Source organism: Boleophthalmus pectinirostris, unplaced genomic scaffold, assembly GCF_026225935.1.
Source record: "Boleophthalmus pectinirostris isolate CB_2022bp ecotype Guang Dong unplaced genomic scaffold, ASM2622593v1 HiC_scaffold_2, whole genome shotgun sequence".
NCBI lineage: Eukaryota > Metazoa > Chordata > Actinopteri > Gobiiformes > Gobiidae > Boleophthalmus > Boleophthalmus pectinirostris.
Genome location: NW_026571152.1, coordinates 27,778,744 through 27,796,142, shown reverse-complemented (window position 1 = coordinate 27,796,142; position 17,399 = coordinate 27,778,744). Strand labels below are relative to the sequence as shown.

Genomic DNA, 17,399 nt, shown 5'->3' with positions numbered 1-17,399 from the left:
GTCGAGTTAGCCGAGACAAACTGGGATGATGGGAAAGGCTGCTACATATAGGCTTCTGGGAAATTGGAGGCGTGGTCGAGGTGAGTTGTGGTTCGCTGGTGAGAGGAGAGGGCGGCTGAGGCGTGGTCCTGCTCCTGAATCTCAGTTAATCGTATTAACTACATTTATAAACAGAAAACCAATATCATGGGCTTGTTCTCACCCATTTTAAATACTTCAGTTTAATAAAGAAAACAATTATAATACATGTTATTCTGTATTAACTATCACATTTTGACTGATACCTGTAAAAAGCAAGATCAGGTGTTGCAAAACAATCATATTACCCATACACTAATAGCACAGAAAGGACTAAGGGACTTTCCTCAAGGACAAAACGTTGGGGGTCCAATTCAGCACCTTTAGGTTCTTTACAAGGCATTACTATAGGGCAGATCTGTGTAAAGTGTCACTGGGATTTACTGGAGCTTAAGTGTTTTGTATGGGAGGACAACAGAGGTGTTACCATGAGATCTTGGCTCGGATCCAAAACTCTGCCTTCCTTCTCCTATTAAAACACACAATCAGCATTAGTAATTAATAACCTCCTAATACCCCACATTGACCAATATGTTACTTTCTTACAGCTTTGTATTCAAGAAACATTTCCTTGAAGGCCATAAAGTCAGTAAATGTGAGTAACATGTCAAAGATGTCGACCGGAACCTCCTCTTTGTGTTGCCTACAAAACAAACATACATAAAAAAGAAATGCTGAGGTGAACAAATCAGTTTTGGTTTATATAAGGATTACATTAGATAGACTGTACATTAGAAGTTGAATGAAGGTATTCATGTTAAAGTCTGGGATTCTCTCTGTAAGCTGCTGTTCCAGGTGTTTCTCCAACAGATCGACCTATAAAAACAAACATTCATAGAATATTATGTTGCAGCCACACTGGAGCAAGTGAAATGCAACAGCACATATATATATATATATATATATATATATATATATATATATATATATATATATATATATTGATATATTCTTACACGTCCAACTTACATAATCATTGAATATCTGTGTATATGTGAGTTTATTTTCATCTGAATCATCAAACTCTGTGTAATATTTTTCCATGAAGCTATGTTGAAGCTGCTGAAACTCATCTTCTAAAAAAACAGAGAAAAATAACTGTTAACCAAATGAAATATCTTGAGAAAAAATGGTGGTAACAAGTCTTACCCACAATAATGTCCTCTATGCAACCAACCACGACATCAAAAGCAGATTCGGCTGCAGATGAACTACAGACGTAAGGTTAAAATAAACAAATATATCAGTAAGTTACATTACAAGGAGATAACCGACAAATCCAAATAAATTATATGAAATGCCACCTCGAAATGGCAAAGCTCTCCTCGTCCATGTCAATCATTTCAACATTGTCCGCTGTGCAACGCATATCTGAAAAATATAATTATTAATTTAATACATTAATACCTATACACCTTTTTGCAAAATACATGCATTAAAATAAAGTTATTGTCCAGGACGTGCTAAGTGGCCGCGTTAGTTAGCGACATGACAAGCTAGCCAAGTCACGGAAATGGTGCTCAGTAGAATTTGTTCAGTCATTGACGCTTATTTACATTAACTTTTAGATTATCTGGTAACTTACTTCGTTCTTTGATGTCCATATTGTCAAATATAGCCACGTAACGTTAATGGTGTCAACCACAATAGTACGAACAACAACGAATCAAAAAAACGAACGCAACATCGGTTACCAAGGAAACTGTAACCTTCGGTATAAATAATCCGAGTGAAACACAGGGGCGTATACATGGTTCCTACTGAGCACATCTGAGACAATCATCACACTGTTGAGCAATCTCACGTGAACAAATTTATTACAAATGTCACAATCAAGTAAACCACATCTTTGGAAAATAATTAGTACAATTATCTGCAGATGTAAATACTTCTCCTCATGATACTGATCTATATTCCAAGACAGTTCATCTCAACCGCAAGTGCTCCAAGTCTAGGCCTAGAAGTCAGAATACTGAGATTTTCACAAAAAGATGCAGTTTATCTTAAGCAGGGATAATTGTAATATATTTAGTTATATGTGAGCTTACACTGATCCAGTTCATGCATTCCTTTAATTGTAGTATAAGCTCTTTAAGACATACTGTTGATCTGTTCAGAGATTAATGGGTTTGAATTAGGGTGAATTAAGTCAATTATCATTATCTTGTTCACACTGTCGCACTCATTTAAGATTTTTCTCTTGAGTATCCCAAAGGCTGAAAAAGAAGAACACATCCACATAGATAAATGTAAAATAACATGATGGCTATCCTTAAATATTAATTTGGTCCCACATGTCTATACTTCACTGGATTTGTTTTGATCAATTCCTCTTTTACCATTTTTGCTACTAAATGAGATACAACATGGTTCACTTTAACATTTCACATTTAATTTAAACAAAACCTGAAACATCACTGTTAAATCAACAACATATTTTAAGAAAGCAGTTACCATAATTTCTTATAAAATAAAGTTAAATCACATCATGAGGATTCAAAGTAGCCACTCAAACAAAAATGCAGAGTGTTCATCACAAACAAAGCTTAAGACATTTTTTTTCCTGGCTGGTCTGACCTATGGCCAAAACAGAATGCACTATTTGCTTGGATTGAAGCTTTGATAAAACAGTCAAATTGTGTGGTTTCAAAAAGGTATGCATTTTTCTTGGTTAAAGATGCATCCATTAAAAAAATAAGCACGTGAGAAGTCTGTCTTTAAATAGGAGATTGTGAATTCAAGTTTCTAATTTTCTACTATGAATTAGATTGAGAAGTAATTACCTACTTCTTTGCCTATGTAAACAGAAGAGTAAAATTATTATCAAGAAATATATCGCCCATGTTTAACATTCTGCCACTTTTAGTGGGCATCAAACTCACATATAAAAGTTACAGCTAATTTGGTCAGGTAAAAGGGTGATATAGTAGTGCTTACAATTACAGTCACTGATGACTAGGAGGTGGTACAACATATGGAACCGCTACCTCAGAACATCATAAATCTGAATATGGACACCACAAAACGTTAATGTGGAACACCATCTCTGTACCTTGTGTTTAATACTGCATGAAAGGCTTTTTACCAGCCCATTCTTGTGTGGCATAAAAAGAAGCAGCCTTGATTGAAAGCACAAAGAAATATTATCCAAGATGTGATAAAGGACTGCCATTTCTCTGTAGATGAAGAAAGATGTTCAACTTTCACTTCCTCATTTTTCAGAGTCCTTACAAACAAAGGCCAGGTACCTTCTGTAGAGCGTCAGAAGGACAAAAACAGGAGATGAATGAGTTTTGGTTGCCCTCTTCTCATCTCATGCTATTCCTCTTTTGACCCCTGTGCAGACATCTCTGGGAACTCCAGCATCACAACATTGTGGCATCCAGCCCAGCCTAGTTGGGCATGTGGAGATCAGAGGAGTTTGCAAGTTTTGTGTCTCTCCTTGATGAAGGCAAGATGAGAGGAGTGTCAGGACACATGTGATCAGTCTGACACGGGTCTGGATGTCCTGGCGGCATAAGGGGCACGTCTCTAACTGTAAGGCACACTCCATACACATACCACTGTTGACAAAACACAACAGACTATTATTAGTTGCATTTCTCATGACATATGGCAAATTGCTAAAGGTCTTATTTTACGCCAAATTTAACCTTGTGAGCTCATGTTAGAATGTTGTTACCGCATCAAAAACACGGTGTTCTTTTGTTTCATTCACAGATGTTTGAGCAACACTGCATTTTTAGTTTGTCTACATCTCAAAAGCTCAAAATGCTGAGTGTGCGGGATGTTATATACCGTAGTGGTAGTTTTCAAGTTAATAACAACCTTTTTATTTGATGTGATTTGATTGATATGATGATTTCATACTTTCATACTTTCATACATACAGCTCTGGAAAAAAATAAGAGACCACTGCAAAATTATCAGTTTCTCAGAATTTACTACTTATGCTTACATGTGTTTGAGTAAAATTTTAAAATTTGTTTCATTCTATAAACTACTGACAACATTTTTCCCAAATTCCAAAAAAAAAAAAATTGTCATTTAGAGCATTTATTTGCAGAAAATGACAAATGGTCAAAATAACAAAAAAGATGTAATGTCTTCAGACCTCAAATAATGCGAAGAAAAGAAGATCATATTCATTTTAAAACAACACAATACTAATGTTTTAACTTAGGAAGAGTGTAGATATCAATATTTGCCCTGATTTTTAAACACCGCTGTCATACATCTTGGTATACTCTCCACCAGTCTTTCACATTGTTTTTGGGTGAGTTTATTTCACTCCTGGTGCAAGAATTCAAGTAGCCCAGCTTTGTTTGTTGGCTTGTGACCATCCATCTTCCTCTTGATCACATTCCAGAGGTTTTCATTGGGGTTCAGGTCTGGAGATTGGGCTTGCCATGACAAGGTCTTGATCTGGTGGTCCTTCATCCAGACCTTGACTGACCTAGCTGTGTGGCATGAAGCATTATCCTGCTGGAAAAAACAATCCTCAGAGTTGGGGAACATTGTCAGAGCAGAAGGAAGCAAGTTTTCTTCTAAGATAACTTTGTATGTGGCCTGATTCCTGCGACCTTTGCAAAGACAAAATCTGCCCAATTCCAGCCTTGCTGATGCGCCCCCAGATCATCACTGATCCTCCGCCAAATTTCACAGTAGGTGCAAGACACTGTGGCTTGTATGCCTCTCCAGTTCTTCGTCTAACCATTAGACGACCAGGTGTTGGGCAAAGCTGAAAATTTGACTCATTGGTGAAGATGACCTTACTCCAGTCCTCGACGGTCCAATCCTTATGGTCTTTTGTAAACCTCAGCCTGGCTCTTCTTTGCTTCTCATTGATGAAGGGCTTTTTTCTAGCTTTACACGACTTGAGTCCTGCCCCAAGGAGCGTGTTTTGAACCGTTCTTGCTGTGCCATTTGCCATTCTTGTTCTAGGTCACTTGATGTCATCCTACGGTTTCTGAGTGACATTCGAATGAGTTGACGGTCATCCCGGTCAGTAGCGAGTCATTTCCGCCCCCTGCCAGTCTGTGGCTTTGCTGTCCCCCGTGTCTGCTGCTTGACCTTGTTTTTATGAACCGCTGTCTCCGAAATTTTAAGGATGGAAGCAACCTGACGCTCACTGTATCCCTCTGCCAGTAAAGCCAGAATTTAACCTTTCTTTTCCTCACTCAAAACTATTCTTTTCAACTCTTTTGGCATGGTCAACAGTTATTACTTGATTCCAATTATTTTTGAGGTACTACTAGCACTGTTTTTGCCATCCAGCTGATCCTAGTGCAAAAGGATAGTGATGAACACAGCAGTGGTTTTTACTTTTCCTCCTTAAATACGATTTGGTTCAGGTGATCACCTAATCAGTACCTCAGTAGGCAAAATGAGGTGTGCCTGTGTTGGAATTCAACAAACGCTGAAATGGAATGGCTGTCATACATGTAGAGATGCTGATTTCAGAAAAAAATGCAGTGGTCTCTTAATTTTTTCCAGAGCTGTATATACTACCTGTATATAGGTAACAGAGGTTTTCCGTTTGACAAAAAAAAACTAATCTTAAATATGCAAGATGTGTGTGCTAAACATGTGTGAATGAAACAAATCACAACTCCATGTATGTTTTTGTTGAGAATACAACATTATAACAGATCAGAATATAGTGTAATATGGGCCCTTTAATGCTGTTTCAAGCTTACCCATGTCCACATGGTCGCAGTTCTGTGTCAGCCATCACATCACAACACAGCGTGCAGCAATTATCTCGAATGCTAACTTGCTTTAATAATGCTAGGCGCCTGTGTCTGCAAACAAGAAATGAAAATAAATTAAAAATGAAAACCCCCACATGAAATAGCAGAAACATACTGTACTTATTATAGATTATTAACACTATGGCTTTATATTCAACCACAAGCTATACCTGGGCAAAATAATCTTTTCACTGGGCAGCAAAGAGGCAAAATCATTAAAGGTGCTGAACTTGACTGATGGAGGATGGCGGAAAGGTTTGGCCCCAAAATTAAATTCACACTGTTGGTATGACATAAAGCTCGCTGCTGCAAAGAACCCAGACCTGTCACAAAAAAGCTATTTAGCAAAAGCCATTCAATTAAAAGAACACAATGTTAAGCTGTACTGTTAACTTACGTTGCAGATGAAAACACCTGTTTTTCTGGAGGAAGCTGATGTCCATTCAAGTAGAAAATCATTTGCTTTTTGCTAAGGTCCAACAGGAAGCCAATAGCATCTCCTAAAAATCACAAATGAGATGGATTTAGTCTAATTTACAGTTTTACATATCAATAAAGTAATCTCCATTTGAACCATGAACTACATGTTTGAAGAAGCTTGCCTTCTTTCCAGCAAGGATGAGAATGAGGTTTACTGCGAGCGTTATACCAGATGAGCTGCCTGCAGCCATCATACGCACATGAATATTCATCATCTCCGATTCCATAGCCCTCCTGCAGTACATTTGATCATACTTGAGTTATTACAAAGAGGAAACATTGATGCCTCAATAGTTAGTAAATAATAAAGGTTCATACATGGTTGAGGAACTTGCTGTCCTTAGTAGCCCATCCTATCTGCATGACTCCTGATGTAATGACTGTTACTTCGTAGTACCAAATGCCTGAATCTACACAGAACGTACAGCGGACACTCTCAAAAGATGAGGCATCACATCGTGCCTATAGGAGGTAAAATATGTTAAACAGGCACATGTTCAAAAGACATATTCTTATAAAATTACACCATATTTTTTACTTCTAATCCAGTGGGGGAGATCTTAAGGTACTCGCTGACATCATTACTGTTGAGCATGGCATTGATATTTGTGAGATTTACTTTTTCATATGTGAACTGCCGTCCATCTTTTAGAACTGTAAAAATTTATAAAAGAAAAAATATCTCTATTAGCAATGGAGCTGGTGTATTATGTGGACATCAAAGCATAAACTGGAACTCACACAAGTTGTCGAGGCTCCACTGGGCACAGAATCCAACCTGTCTCTTTAGGTAATCTGGGTGTTCTGCCCAAGACTCAAGGACAGCAAGCTGGTTACTGATACAAGACTCAGACACCGTCAATTTATTCTCACCTGGTCAAGATGAGGTTAGGGAAAAAAAAGAAATATATATATTAAGAAAAAACTCTGAAGACAAATCTTATTTTTGTACAATAAAACTTACTGGTTTGAGAGAACTTTTCCAAGGCAATGAGAGCAAACAGCATAACTGTTGGATGAGCCTCTGAACTCTGAACATTAAAAAAGAAAAAAATTGTCATTCCCCAGTACATTACACTTTGGTTGTTGAACCATTAAAGCAGCTATGCGTACCAAGCTTTCTAGAAGATATTCAAGGGTTCCTGGGCTCAACAGGCCAATACTTGCAGGACCTTAAAGAAAAAAACACAAAAACCATCAGCTTATTAAGATAGGTAAACACATTTAATTTATTGAAAGTAGTAGTAGTGGGCAAATGTCAGCATTACCTGCCAGTTTTTCAGCCAAGCACCCGAGAACTGCTGTAGTGTTTCTGTGTTTTGCAGGGCATAAAGCATCTTGTTTTGCTACACTTGCACTCAGACTCAACATGTCAGACAGTTTTTGTAATGCATCCTGTACAATAAATAAAAAAAATGTTTTGTACTTTCAATATGACTCATGTTTCTGTATGTCTTCGGCAAATTATGTGATCACAAAGTAACAGTCTGGTGAATACTGATTAAAATGTGAAATGCCAAATCAGTTGCTGAAATCTGATTATTGAGAGCCAAACAAACATAATTTACAGATTTAAAAAATATCATACAAAGCTCAAATAAGCAATGAAAGTAAAGAAACAAAAGGCGTCCAAACTTTTGACTGGAAGTGTATACTGAAAGCCTAAAGCTCAGTTTACTGTAACTGTAGCATTACATAATGATTTCACACAGTTGTGACTACATCTCAAACTTTGAGTAAAAACAAGTTTAAATGTCGAACAATTACAAGTTCCACTTACTTTTGTAGGCAAGGGACACTCATCCAAAAGAAGTGTAATAACTGCAGGACCCAGGGGATCATCCAGAGGGATAACTCGAATAAGGGACTGGACTACCTCCAACCAGCCATCATCTAAGGCAACAGAAAAAAAGTTTACTCAGTAACTGAACCTATCTTAATTACTATCTGAATTAGTAACAAAATCTCAGTCTGAAGTCTCAGTTTCTTTTCTACTGCATGACTCAGTAACTTTGCTTGACATTTGTGAAAGTGTCAGCAATCCATTTTAGAGATTTAAAGATAAAGAGACAGATAGACATTGATTGTAAATGTACAGTTCTTACCTGTCTCTGCCATTTCATGCAAAGTTATCATGGAGTAAGGAGGTTCTTGGTCACTGTTAAAACAATAAAGAAACTCGAGTTAGGTGTAGAACCATTAGTAAAACATTTTTTAACAATGTCATGTCAACCCATAACAGCAAAGTATTGCAGTTGGGTTTATCTGTTTTCAATACCAATTGTGTTAATAATATGATATGTCAATGCTCCAATTGGAAATAATAAATGATTAATATTAATAAATCATCACAAACAGTACATGCATGTAAAATAAATAAAATGCATTGTGCCTATCCAGTGTTCTCGGTGTTAGGGCCTACTTGTCTACAAGTGTCCTGATGACAGCCAGTGTGTCCAGCACTAGGCCATCCACATTTTGCTTCTTGCGTCTAGGCTCATGGGGCCCTCTCCCTCTGCGAGGAGGCCTAACGGGATCCCTGGGCCGGCTGCTGTGTGCCTCTCCGACCTCAGCGCCGACTGTGGTTCCGTGATCAACACGCCTAGATTGTCCCCGAGATGCCCGGGTTGACCCATGGTGGTGGTCCTCGAAATCACTGTCATCCCGGCACACACAGCTGTTTCCCATGGATGTAGTGGCAAGGGTCCCCCAAAGAGTAGTGAAGGAATTAGAGGAGGAAAGGCGAAGCAGAACCTGTGCAAGGCTTCTGCAGGCACAAAAAGTAATCCAGGCAGCTACTATCATATCATTTGGAAAGCTGGATTTGGTGGGATACTTGTCCCAATCAACTGGGTGGGGTCAGCATACGTAATCATGTTGTTGTCATGTAGAGATAAAAAGATAAAAGCCAGCAGTCTTGTTATATGGATCATGAAGTGCTGAAGGTTTCATTAAAACGGTGTTTCAAACATAGTTGATATCTTGTATCCAGCCCAAATCACAAGCCTGAAAAAACAAAAAAGGGAAAAAAGCAAAGTAGATAAGCAAAACTCGGTCCAAAGTAAACAGAGTCAGCTGCACACGTGATGTTGTCTCATCCCCTTTCACTTGATCACATATTGCATTTGCAATTGAAAAATCAAGTTTTTACAACAACAAAATGAAACGAACATGGCAGCCACTGTATTTTGTCTGTAGTGTTCTTAGCCAACTAATGTTTTGTAAGTTATCAATCCAGCGTAGTTGATTTGCACATTCAATGTTCTTATAATATGTTATCAAGCAAGTGTTTTACTTAGCATGTTAGCATAACACCAACAGATAACTATCCATAATATTACCACAAGCGTTTGCTTGCTGGGTAAAAATAACCACTATAATCAACTAGACGGGGAACATGAGACGACACAACAAATGTACACATACTTACGACAAACGTTCTTCAAGTCTTTGGTAATTCAGCATAAACTAGTCCGAATAGGGTAGCACCCTAGCACAATAGCACCAGCCCTCCAGCAAAACAAATCCCAAGACTTGCTTGCAGTTAGCAGTTAGCAGACTCCTGTCAAGCACCACTGGGCTAACACTATTAGCACGAAACTAACAGCGGGAGGTCCTCAAATGCCGGCGAAGTGAACAGACAGTCCTCCCTGTGCGCGTCTGAAGCATAAACCTATGTTAAGTGATAAGGTGCTAACATTATTGTACTAATCTACACCACTGTGAGCTATTGTTAGGAGCACAGAGCTAAGTTCCGTAGCGTCAGCGCTGTGCTAACTGTTAGCCATAATCAGCTGTGGGTGTGGATCTGGGAAGTGGGGCTCGCACAGAATGACCAGCAGAAAGTATAATGGGATTAGGAGAACATCTACAGAAAACTCAGTTTTCAAAATCCGACCTTCCTATGATAAACTCTCACCTTACACTGTGTGCTTTGCTGTGGGCTCACCTATGATGTGTCCAGTAGAGGCAACAAGTAGCTTCATTAATGGAGGAAATACGCGTTACAGTACACATTTTATTTATTAGAAATTATCAATCATGCAGAAAACAGTATTCTGTGAGATCATAAAACACAAATCCAAATGTAATCACAAAAAACAGATTTTTATATGAATGAATAAATCTAAGAATTGATAGCAATAAAATATAACAACACTCAAAAACTTTTAATTATTCAAAGTGTGCACTGTAAACTGTGAGAATCACAAACTTTGCTTTGGTCCAAAGATGTATTAAAAGAGTTGTTGCAATACATCCCACTCCTTCCCAGTTCTTCAGAGAATCTTTGAGATTTTGGGTGGAAAGTACATGGGGCCGTTTCAAAGCTTGGAGGAAGGCGACCGTAGTCACTCGAGGTGGTTTTATACATAAGATCCTTGTATTTTAACTGGGGAACTACCGGCAGAACAAGACTTCCAGTCCCAGTTGTTTCGACCAGGGATTTGTGCTTCTCAGAGTCTGACATCCTTCGATATCTGTGTTAAATAGAAACATTTTATTATTCTGAGAAAATGTTACATGTTACATTTACTTAATTTACTTATTGCTACAAACATGATTTTTATAGTGGCATGCTATACCTTGTCTATGGTTGCCACAATTTCAGCCCAATGATTAAATTAGGTTAACAATATATCTTCATGTTTTATCTCGAAAAATACGTAGGGGCGGCGGTGACTGGTTGGAGAATTTGTCCATGCAAGACATATCTCCAGTGCACATGTCCATTAAATGTCCATATAATAATAATAATAATATTATGATGATGATGAATTTTCACATCCACTCACCCGATGGTCTCTTGATAAAACACAACTTTGACGATTTATGATTTAAAAGCCGTCTTATGTTCCTCTGTTTGGCCAAGTTGAAACGAAGCCTGTTCCCATGGCAGCCGCAAACATGAGAAATAAACCTTTCTAAAAATAAATAAATAAATAAACACACAAATAAATAAATAAAATAAATACCGTTATTAATAGTATATCATAACTAGGCACTGGTTTGTAGTAGTTTTAGTTTTAAACCTTTTATTAATTATGAAAACTTAGACACGTTATCATTGAGAGGTGGCCAACGTGTGACGTCAAATGAACGCGACACAACCCGATAGCCCAATATATTTGCAGCGCATGAACACACCTCAGAGTTTAACAAGACAGTGTCGTTTTTACTCTGATATCATAGAAAAGAAACTTATTTTGAGAAACAGTCGAGACAGAGATACCTAAAATACCTAAAAATAACGGCTTGAAAATGGACAGCGCCATTCAGAGAGATGGAAGACTGTTGGACTTGACCGATGATGCCTGGAGGGAGGATAGACTTCCATATGAAGACGTCACTATCCCTCTGGTAAATAATACACTGTTCTATCAGTGTGTCGTACATTTTTTTGAATTATTGTTGCGATAATAAAAAGTATTTGTTTAGTTATTTGTTGAGAACACCTTCACCCTTTACCCAGGAGAGGCATTTTACTGAATTTAAAGTATCTGTTTATTTTGACTTATTTTTCTGCCAGAGTGAACTTCCTGAAGCTGAGCAGGATAACGGTGGATCTACAGAGTCAGTGAAAGAACAAGAGATGAAGTGGACTGACCTGGCCTTGCAAAGCCTTCATGAAAATACACCAAACACCGGGAGCTGAGAGAGACTAAACTTCCAATACATTGATAGTAGCAAGAGGTCTTTGTATATTACATTTTCATTTAAAATAATACTGATGCAATTTAATTTTATGTAATACAGTGCACAAAATCATATTACCACCACTTATCTTGCAACAGTATGTGCCATTCACTTCAAGACTGAAGAAGGAAAAAAATAATAATTTCACTCAAGCTTTTGAACGTCATCATGTGGTCCTTTCCCTAAAAGGGCTGATGGGTAACGGTAGGAGCCTCCTAGACGGTCCCACAGTGTTAAGTATTGTCCGTAGTTATAGTTGAAATACAGATGGTGGTCTACATGATGAGCAGCTCCGTTGATTAGGTGGATTAGTTGTCCAGGAATTCGGTAGTCCCCATCGTGTATTGAAATGGTCCAGATGTTGACAAAGACAAATAGTGACAAATAGACCCCCTGAAAATATGTAATATTAATTATGCTTTTCAATTTTCTCTGGATCAGCCAAAAGGAAATAAATTTCTCACCTTATGGAGTGGAAAGATGAATGGATAAACATGATAAGGCAAACTCTGCAGGAAGCCATCCAGGGGGTGGAAAGCATGGCTCGCAAAAGGTGTAGGAATTTTAAATGTGTGGTGCTGTTTATGTAAATGCTGAAACAGACAAAGACAAATGATTTTATTTATGGTCTGATGATAAGAATAAGTTATTACTTAATTGTCATATTTTTGTCTTGGGACAGGGAATCACAAAGACAAGACAACACAGCAAAATAAACACCATACAAACTTCAACCATAGAACATAAATAAAAGACCAACTATGACCTCAACTGATACACCAACGTGACCTTTAGGTCACTCTATATAAGCAAGCAATTCACAATCTTATATTTCATTGATAACTGCACACTCCCTAAGCTTATCTGCAGTTTAATTGCAGATTCCCTAAACATTTTGCTTTTATTTTTTAAACTGTGCTTGCTGAGTTTAGCAGATTAATGGCTAATTGCACAAAAGAATCTTTTAATCTGTTCAGTTTACACTTTGGGACCCTGTACCTTCTGCCTGATGGCTTCAGCTCAAATTGACTGTGAAGAACACGGTTGGGTCACTGGCCACCTGCCTGCTTAGCTTCCTAACAGTCTCCTCAAAAATTGCTGAAATGAACACTTTAAGTCAAGGTAAAAAATCCGTGATTTACATTTGACCGACATATCATAACCTAAAACTGATTCCACACATGCTCTATATGTAAAACATCAGCATTACATTCTTATCCACTTCATGTAACCTAAGCTGTCTGAAAAAATAGAGATGCTGGCTGATTCTTGAGCAGACAAGAATCCATTGGAGCTGAGACTCAAAGTACACATTTAAGTACTGCTAGCTCCTTATGTTGACTGTTTCATACAGTTTTTTTCAAAATATATATACCTTTATTGGTAAAATGTTGGTGTCATAATATAGCTAATAAGTAAGGTTTACCTTGTAAATGTTCTTGTTATGCATAGAGCGATGGATCCAATAAATGCACATGTCAGTAAAGAGCAGAAATCCAGCTATGCTCATCAACACATCAGACAAGCCTTGAATGCAAGTCATAAATATTATTGATTTCACAATTACCTTTACAGTGAAATATGTTATTTATTTCTAGATTTAAAAAAAAAAGTGTAACTAAGGTTTTTAAGATTTTACCTTGAGAGGTTTCACTTATGTTGTCATAAAGTTTGCTGTATCCTTTAATCTCCCAATAGAAGAGACCCACTGTAGGAAAACTCATCCAGAATATAGACACCAGTCCAAGCTTAATCTCTTTTTGTACTTGATTCTGTCATTTTAAATCACATCAAAAATATTAAAAGGAAGCATTAAAAGTGAACTTAAATATCTGATTAATGACACACTGTACCTTAATAAATTGTGGATGTTTCATGAGTTCATGGTTAAAAACACAGTAAAAATTAAGAGCACCAAATCCCAGGTAAAGTAGTTCTGCTCCAAAAATTGTAATCATCCATAGACTGAGAATTTGTCGCTGGGTATCACTTTCTGGCCAGGAAACGGGGTAAACCAATGGAGTAAAGATGTAATAATCCATAAAATTCAGTACATGATCCATGTCTGAAACTGTAAACAGGGGAAAAATTACTGTCATGTGTATCTTCACACAAAAACAACCATATGGTTCTCTAAAAAGTTTAATTATTTAATGCAAGCCTTCTAATTCCTGTCTAATTGAAGTCTTGGCCTCAAATCACAACTGCATGGTGTGTGCTTTAAAGTCAAACTGACCTGGGGATCCGATGGGATCAACTGTCTGTGACTTTGCAGAAGAAAAACTGGCTGTGCCTAATGCAACCTTGTAGCCAGGGTCCTGCCTTATGTGTCAGCTCTGGCGAAATAAGATCCTTGCATGTTCTTGGGTCCTATACCAGAGGCCTGGGAGCTTGAAGATTCTGCGCAGTATCAGCTGTTCCTAGTACTGCACTTCTCATGACTGTGATGTCTGATTTATTTCCTGGGGTCTGCAGTAGCCAATCCTCCAGTCTGCGGGTCTCTGACCTGAGTGCTCCAGTGACCACGAGAACCACTGATGCTTTCAGCTTCAAGATCTTCTCCAGCCCTTGGCATTTTTCTAGTTTCTTGTGTTAATGCTCACTACTTTCTACATTTGATATATACCAGTACAGGGAAGACCGCAAATTGGCTATACGTGAAGCAAGATACATTGAAATATGCAGTACATTTAAAAAAAGGTTTCTCTACACAGATTTGCCTTGTCAGGGTCAAGAAATGTTAAAGTGAAACCAGGGTTCAAAGCAAACTGACGACAATGCCTCAACAAGTTTTGAGTTATTATGACTTTATTTTTGTATGCATTCCATATGTGTCCATTCATAGTTTTGATGCCTTATGTGAGAATCTTTACAATGCAAATAATCATGGAAATAATAAAGAAGGAAAATCCATTTAAACCTTTTGACTGACCATAATAAAATAAAAGAACCTTTTAAGTGTACTTATTGTTGCTTATTTTGTTTTTTCACCGATAGGTAGTGACATTGCAAAAAAGAAATTACGAATGCACTCTGGTATGGGCTGTCTGAATTGTTTGTTTTATATTTTTGGTATGTGAATCAGAAAAAAATGCAATAGGCTCTTAGACTCAGACTTGGACAAACTTCATTGATCAACAAGGGAAATTATTTGGACACAGTAGCTCACACATCATATTATAATATAATAACAAATATAAATGGTAATAATAACGTCTAAATAAGTCGCAAAAAAGATAGCAAAAGACCGGTGTCAAATAGGGCATAATTATATAAAGGTTTATGTGCAAGAAAAATAGAAGAAAATAGAAAAATAAGTAATGAAATATTAAATCTCAGCTATATACAAGAGGTCGTAGGAAGACAGTGCAACAATGATAATACTAACGACTTATGAAACATATAAAGTATATAAAAAAAGATCAGTGAAAATATCCTACTACACTGGGGAACTTGAACACAACACATGAGAGGCGGTGATTTTTGCTCACGAGTGCTGTCCGAGTGCAGCAGCGCGTGGGGAGCGGTTTGTCTGTGTACCGTGTGCAGAGCTCATAGACAGAGCTCTTTTTTTTTTTTTTTTTTTTTTTTTTTTTTTTTTTTTTGTTTAATAAATAAGTAACTTCGAATTTACAAGAATACAAGACACAAGATGAGCAATAATAAAATTAATAACGTTCTAAAGCCATTGGGTGAAGTAAAGAATAATACATAAATTACAATAATAATAATAGTAAATAAATAGAATATAAATATTCTTATTGCAGGGGTTATCTGAGTTCATATGTGATTCGCTGATGAAAAAAAAAATAGAAAAAAAAACCCAAAACAAACTAATCAATCATTGTTCTAGATACCAATGTTTTAAAACAACGAGGTATCTATTTAAAATCTTTCAATAAAATAAACTAATCAATCATTGTAGTAGATATCAATGTTTTTAAACGACGACGTCTCTATTTAAAATCTGTATTGCTCTAACAGTCGATAGTATAGATACTCCTGATGGCACAAATGTTTAACGTATTATGTAAAAGAAAAGTTTACTTTGTTTACGTTATTGTTTAGACTCCATTATATAACCTTGTTTTCCTCCAGCATAATTAATTATTCCGGGGCTATGAGCTCTGTGTAAAAATGGGATGTTCTGTGCTCTGGTGGTCTTATGTAATGAGCATCTGCATCTTCCACGTCTTTCTCCGCGTCGTGTGCTTGGGTGACCACATCGTGTGCACAGGCTCTTTGTGTTTACCATTCCAGCGTGCAGCGTGCAGCGTGACTCATTTCTATAGAGTTTGCACCCGGTCCTACTACTAATCATGGCCTATAAAAGCGACAGGACTCATCATTATCATCACACCAGCTTAACTTGACCACGGAGGAAGACGCACATCTACTGCACTGATCACGAAAAGCCAGCGATTTGAAACGATGGATCCTTGTGACTGCTCAAAGAGTAAGTTGTCGTCGGGCTTTCTTCTTTTAAACATTTTAATCTTAAAATTTGGTAATATCATTTTGACACTGGTGTATTTTTCTTAGCTGGAAACTGCACCTGCGAAGGATCATGCGCGTGCAAGAACTGCTCCTGCACGAGCTGCAAGAAGAGTGAGTATCTTAAATTCATCTTTGTTGTTTTAAATAGATTGCTAATATAGGGTGACCAGATTTTCAAAATCAAAACGGACAGCCCCGGTTTGGGGTGGTTTGTAATCGTAAAATAGTGAAACAATTGCGTAATTAATGAAAATCGTTATGCATTCGGCCCATTTATGACTAGCATGAGTCAATATAGTCACATTTTGTTTTGGTGATTTTTATTTTTTTTTTTAAACGGCTTTTCTATATTTAACCTAAATGAATGACAATGTATGCCTCTTTACTGTTGGCAGATGTCATATTGGTCAAAAGGGACACATGGGACATGTCTTATATAATACTGGGACAGGGGACACGGGCTCAAAAGTGACTGTCTGGGTAAACTGAGATGTCTGGTCACCCTAGGCTAAAAGTAATGTGGGTACACACTATGAGCTGAATAACCTCTGAACTTGATTGTGTGGTCAGTGCTTCTATCCCATAAGCACTGACTTACTTTAGACCCATTTTGACAAATGTACAGAAATATTTTGCCTGTGTAGAAAAATGCCACTCATCCAAGTCTCTTGAACTAATGTTGTTCTAATCTACAGGTTGTTGTTCTTGTTGTCCATCTGGGTGCAGCAAGTGCGCCTCTGGGTGTGTGTGCAAAGGGAATACTTGTGACACTGGCTGCTGTCAATAAAATCCTGTTGCCTATAATGTCCTGATTTATTGTGATGAAACTGTAACCCATGTTGTAATTTTCTTTTGTACTACTAATAAATGATTACTTTAAAAAGCTTCTGGCATTTG

General features: G+C 37.4%; 5 protein-coding genes across 10 annotated transcripts; 2 read left to right on the top strand and 3 right to left on the bottom strand.

Moving 5' to 3' along the window:
• Nucleotides 1–184: 184 nt before the first annotated feature.
• Nucleotides 185–1,821, bottom strand: arl2bp (ADP-ribosylation factor-like 2 binding protein). 2 transcript variants are annotated; one of them, XM_020935310.2, is made up of 7 exons: nt 1,664–1,821; nt 1,383–1,449; nt 1,228–1,289; nt 1,048–1,154; nt 809–894; nt 625–721; nt 185–547 (listed from the first exon to the last, which is right to left on the bottom strand). In XM_020935310.2, the coding sequence occupies exons 1-7, from the start codon at nt 1,680–1,682 to the stop codon at nt 449–451; spliced, it is 537 nt and encodes a 178-aa protein (XP_020790969.1). In that variant the 5' UTR covers nt 1,683–1,821; the 3' UTR covers nt 185–448. The 2 variants fall into 2 exon arrangements, with proteins under 2 accessions (XP_020790969.1, XP_055011238.1); XM_055155263.1 differs by having other exon boundaries at nt 1,048–1,151.
• Nucleotides 1,822–1,878: 57 nt separating this feature from the next.
• On the bottom strand, nt 1,879–10,317 carry rspry1 (ring finger and SPRY domain containing 1). Of its 5 annotated transcripts, XR_008632387.1 has the most exons (16): nt 9,742–10,214; nt 8,734–9,317; nt 8,417–8,469; nt 8,092–8,204; nt 7,580–7,706; nt 7,425–7,483; nt 7,276–7,342; nt 7,053–7,184; nt 6,850–6,965; nt 6,630–6,773; nt 6,434–6,545; nt 6,229–6,331; nt 6,002–6,154; nt 5,778–5,882; nt 3,327–3,641; nt 1,879–2,294 (listed from the first exon to the last, which is right to left on the bottom strand). XR_008632387.1 is itself a non-coding variant. In XM_020935085.2 (15 exons), the coding sequence occupies exons 2-15, from the start codon at nt 9,114–9,116 to the stop codon at nt 3,392–3,394; spliced, it is 1,917 nt and encodes a 638-aa protein (XP_020790744.2). In that variant the 5' UTR covers nt 9,117–9,317; nt 10,231–10,317; the 3' UTR covers nt 2,449–3,391. The 5 variants fall into 5 exon arrangements, 4 of the variants coding, with proteins under 4 accessions (XP_020790744.2, XP_020790746.2, XP_020790745.2 ...); XM_020935085.2 differs by lacking the exons at nt 1,879–2,294; nt 9,742–10,214 and adding an exon at nt 10,231–10,317 and having other exon boundaries at nt 2,449–3,641; XM_020935087.2 differs by lacking the exons at nt 1,879–2,294; nt 9,742–10,214 and adding an exon at nt 10,261–10,301 and having other exon boundaries at nt 2,449–3,641.
• Nucleotides 10,318–11,415: 1,098 nt separating this feature from the next.
• anapc13 (anaphase promoting complex subunit 13) lies at nt 11,416–12,473 on the top strand. Its single transcript, XM_020935089.2, has 2 exons — nt 11,416–11,669; nt 11,839–12,473. Exons 1-2 carry the CDS (start codon nt 11,571–11,573, stop codon nt 11,962–11,964), a joined length of 225 nt encoding a protein of 74 aa, XP_020790748.1. The 5' UTR covers nt 11,416–11,570; the 3' UTR covers nt 11,965–12,473.
• Nucleotides 12,150–14,096, bottom strand: LOC110169547 (lathosterol oxidase-like). The gene is made up of 5 exons (XM_020935088.2): nt 13,859–14,096; nt 13,645–13,777; nt 13,432–13,532; nt 12,470–12,598; nt 12,150–12,398 (listed from the first exon to the last, which is right to left on the bottom strand). Exons 1-5 carry the CDS (start codon nt 14,066–14,068, stop codon nt 12,150–12,152), a joined length of 822 nt encoding a protein of 273 aa, XP_020790747.1. The 5' UTR covers nt 14,069–14,096.
• Nucleotides 14,097–16,307: 2,211 nt separating this feature from the next.
• On the top strand, nt 16,308–17,387 carry mt2 (metallothionein 2). The gene is made up of 3 exons (XM_055155740.1): nt 16,308–16,461; nt 16,548–16,613; nt 17,198–17,387. Exons 1-3 carry the CDS (start codon nt 16,437–16,439, stop codon nt 17,287–17,289), a joined length of 183 nt encoding a protein of 60 aa, XP_055011715.1. The 5' UTR covers nt 16,308–16,436; the 3' UTR covers nt 17,290–17,387.
• Nucleotides 17,388–17,399: the final 12 nt, after the last annotated feature.

Coding starts and splice junctions, on each gene's coding strand:
- LOC110169547 (XM_020935088.2), bottom strand. CDS start 14,068: ATGGATCATGTACTGAATTTTATGGATTATTACATCTTTACTCCATTG. Junction 13,533..13,644: donor CATAAGTGAAACCTCTCAAG/GTAAAATCTTAA, acceptor CTTGCATTCAAG/GCTTGTCTGATGTGTTGATG. Junction 12,599..13,431: donor ATAACAAGAACATTTACAAG/GTAAACCTTACT, acceptor TGTCTGTTTCAG/CATTTACATAAACAGCACCA.
- rspry1 (XM_020935085.2), bottom strand. CDS start 9,116: ATGATAGTAGCTGCCTGGATTACTTTTTGTGCCTGCAGAAGCCTTGCA. Junction 7,484..7,579: donor CTTGGCTGAAAAACTGGCAG/GTAATGCTGACA, acceptor TTTTTCTTTAAG/GTCCTGCAAGTATTGGCCTG. Junction 6,774..6,849: donor TCTCCCCCACTGGATTAGAA/GTAAAAAATATG, acceptor TACCTCCTATAG/GCACGATGTGATGCCTCATC.
- anapc13 (XM_020935089.2), top strand. CDS start 11,571: ATGGACAGCGCCATTCAGAGAGATGGAAGACTGTTGGACTTGACCGAT. Junction 11,670..11,838: donor AAGACGTCACTATCCCTCTG/GTAAATAATACA, acceptor TTTTTCTGCCAG/AGTGAACTTCCTGAAGCTGA.
- mt2 (XM_055155740.1), top strand. CDS start 16,437: ATGGATCCTTGTGACTGCTCAAAGA. Junction 16,462..16,547: donor TCCTTGTGACTGCTCAAAGA/GTAAGTTGTCGT, acceptor TATTTTTCTTAG/CTGGAAACTGCACCTGCGAA. Junction 16,614..17,197: donor CTGCACGAGCTGCAAGAAGA/GTGAGTATCTTA, acceptor TCTAATCTACAG/GTTGTTGTTCTTGTTGTCCA.
- arl2bp (XM_020935310.2), bottom strand. Junction 895..1,047: donor CACAGATATTCAATGATTAT/GTAAGTTGGACG, acceptor TTGTTTTTATAG/GTCGATCTGTTGGAGAAACA. Junction 548..624: donor TGTTTCTTGAATACAAAGCT/GTAAGAAAGTAA, acceptor GTGTTTTAATAG/GAGAAGGAAGGCAGAGTTTT.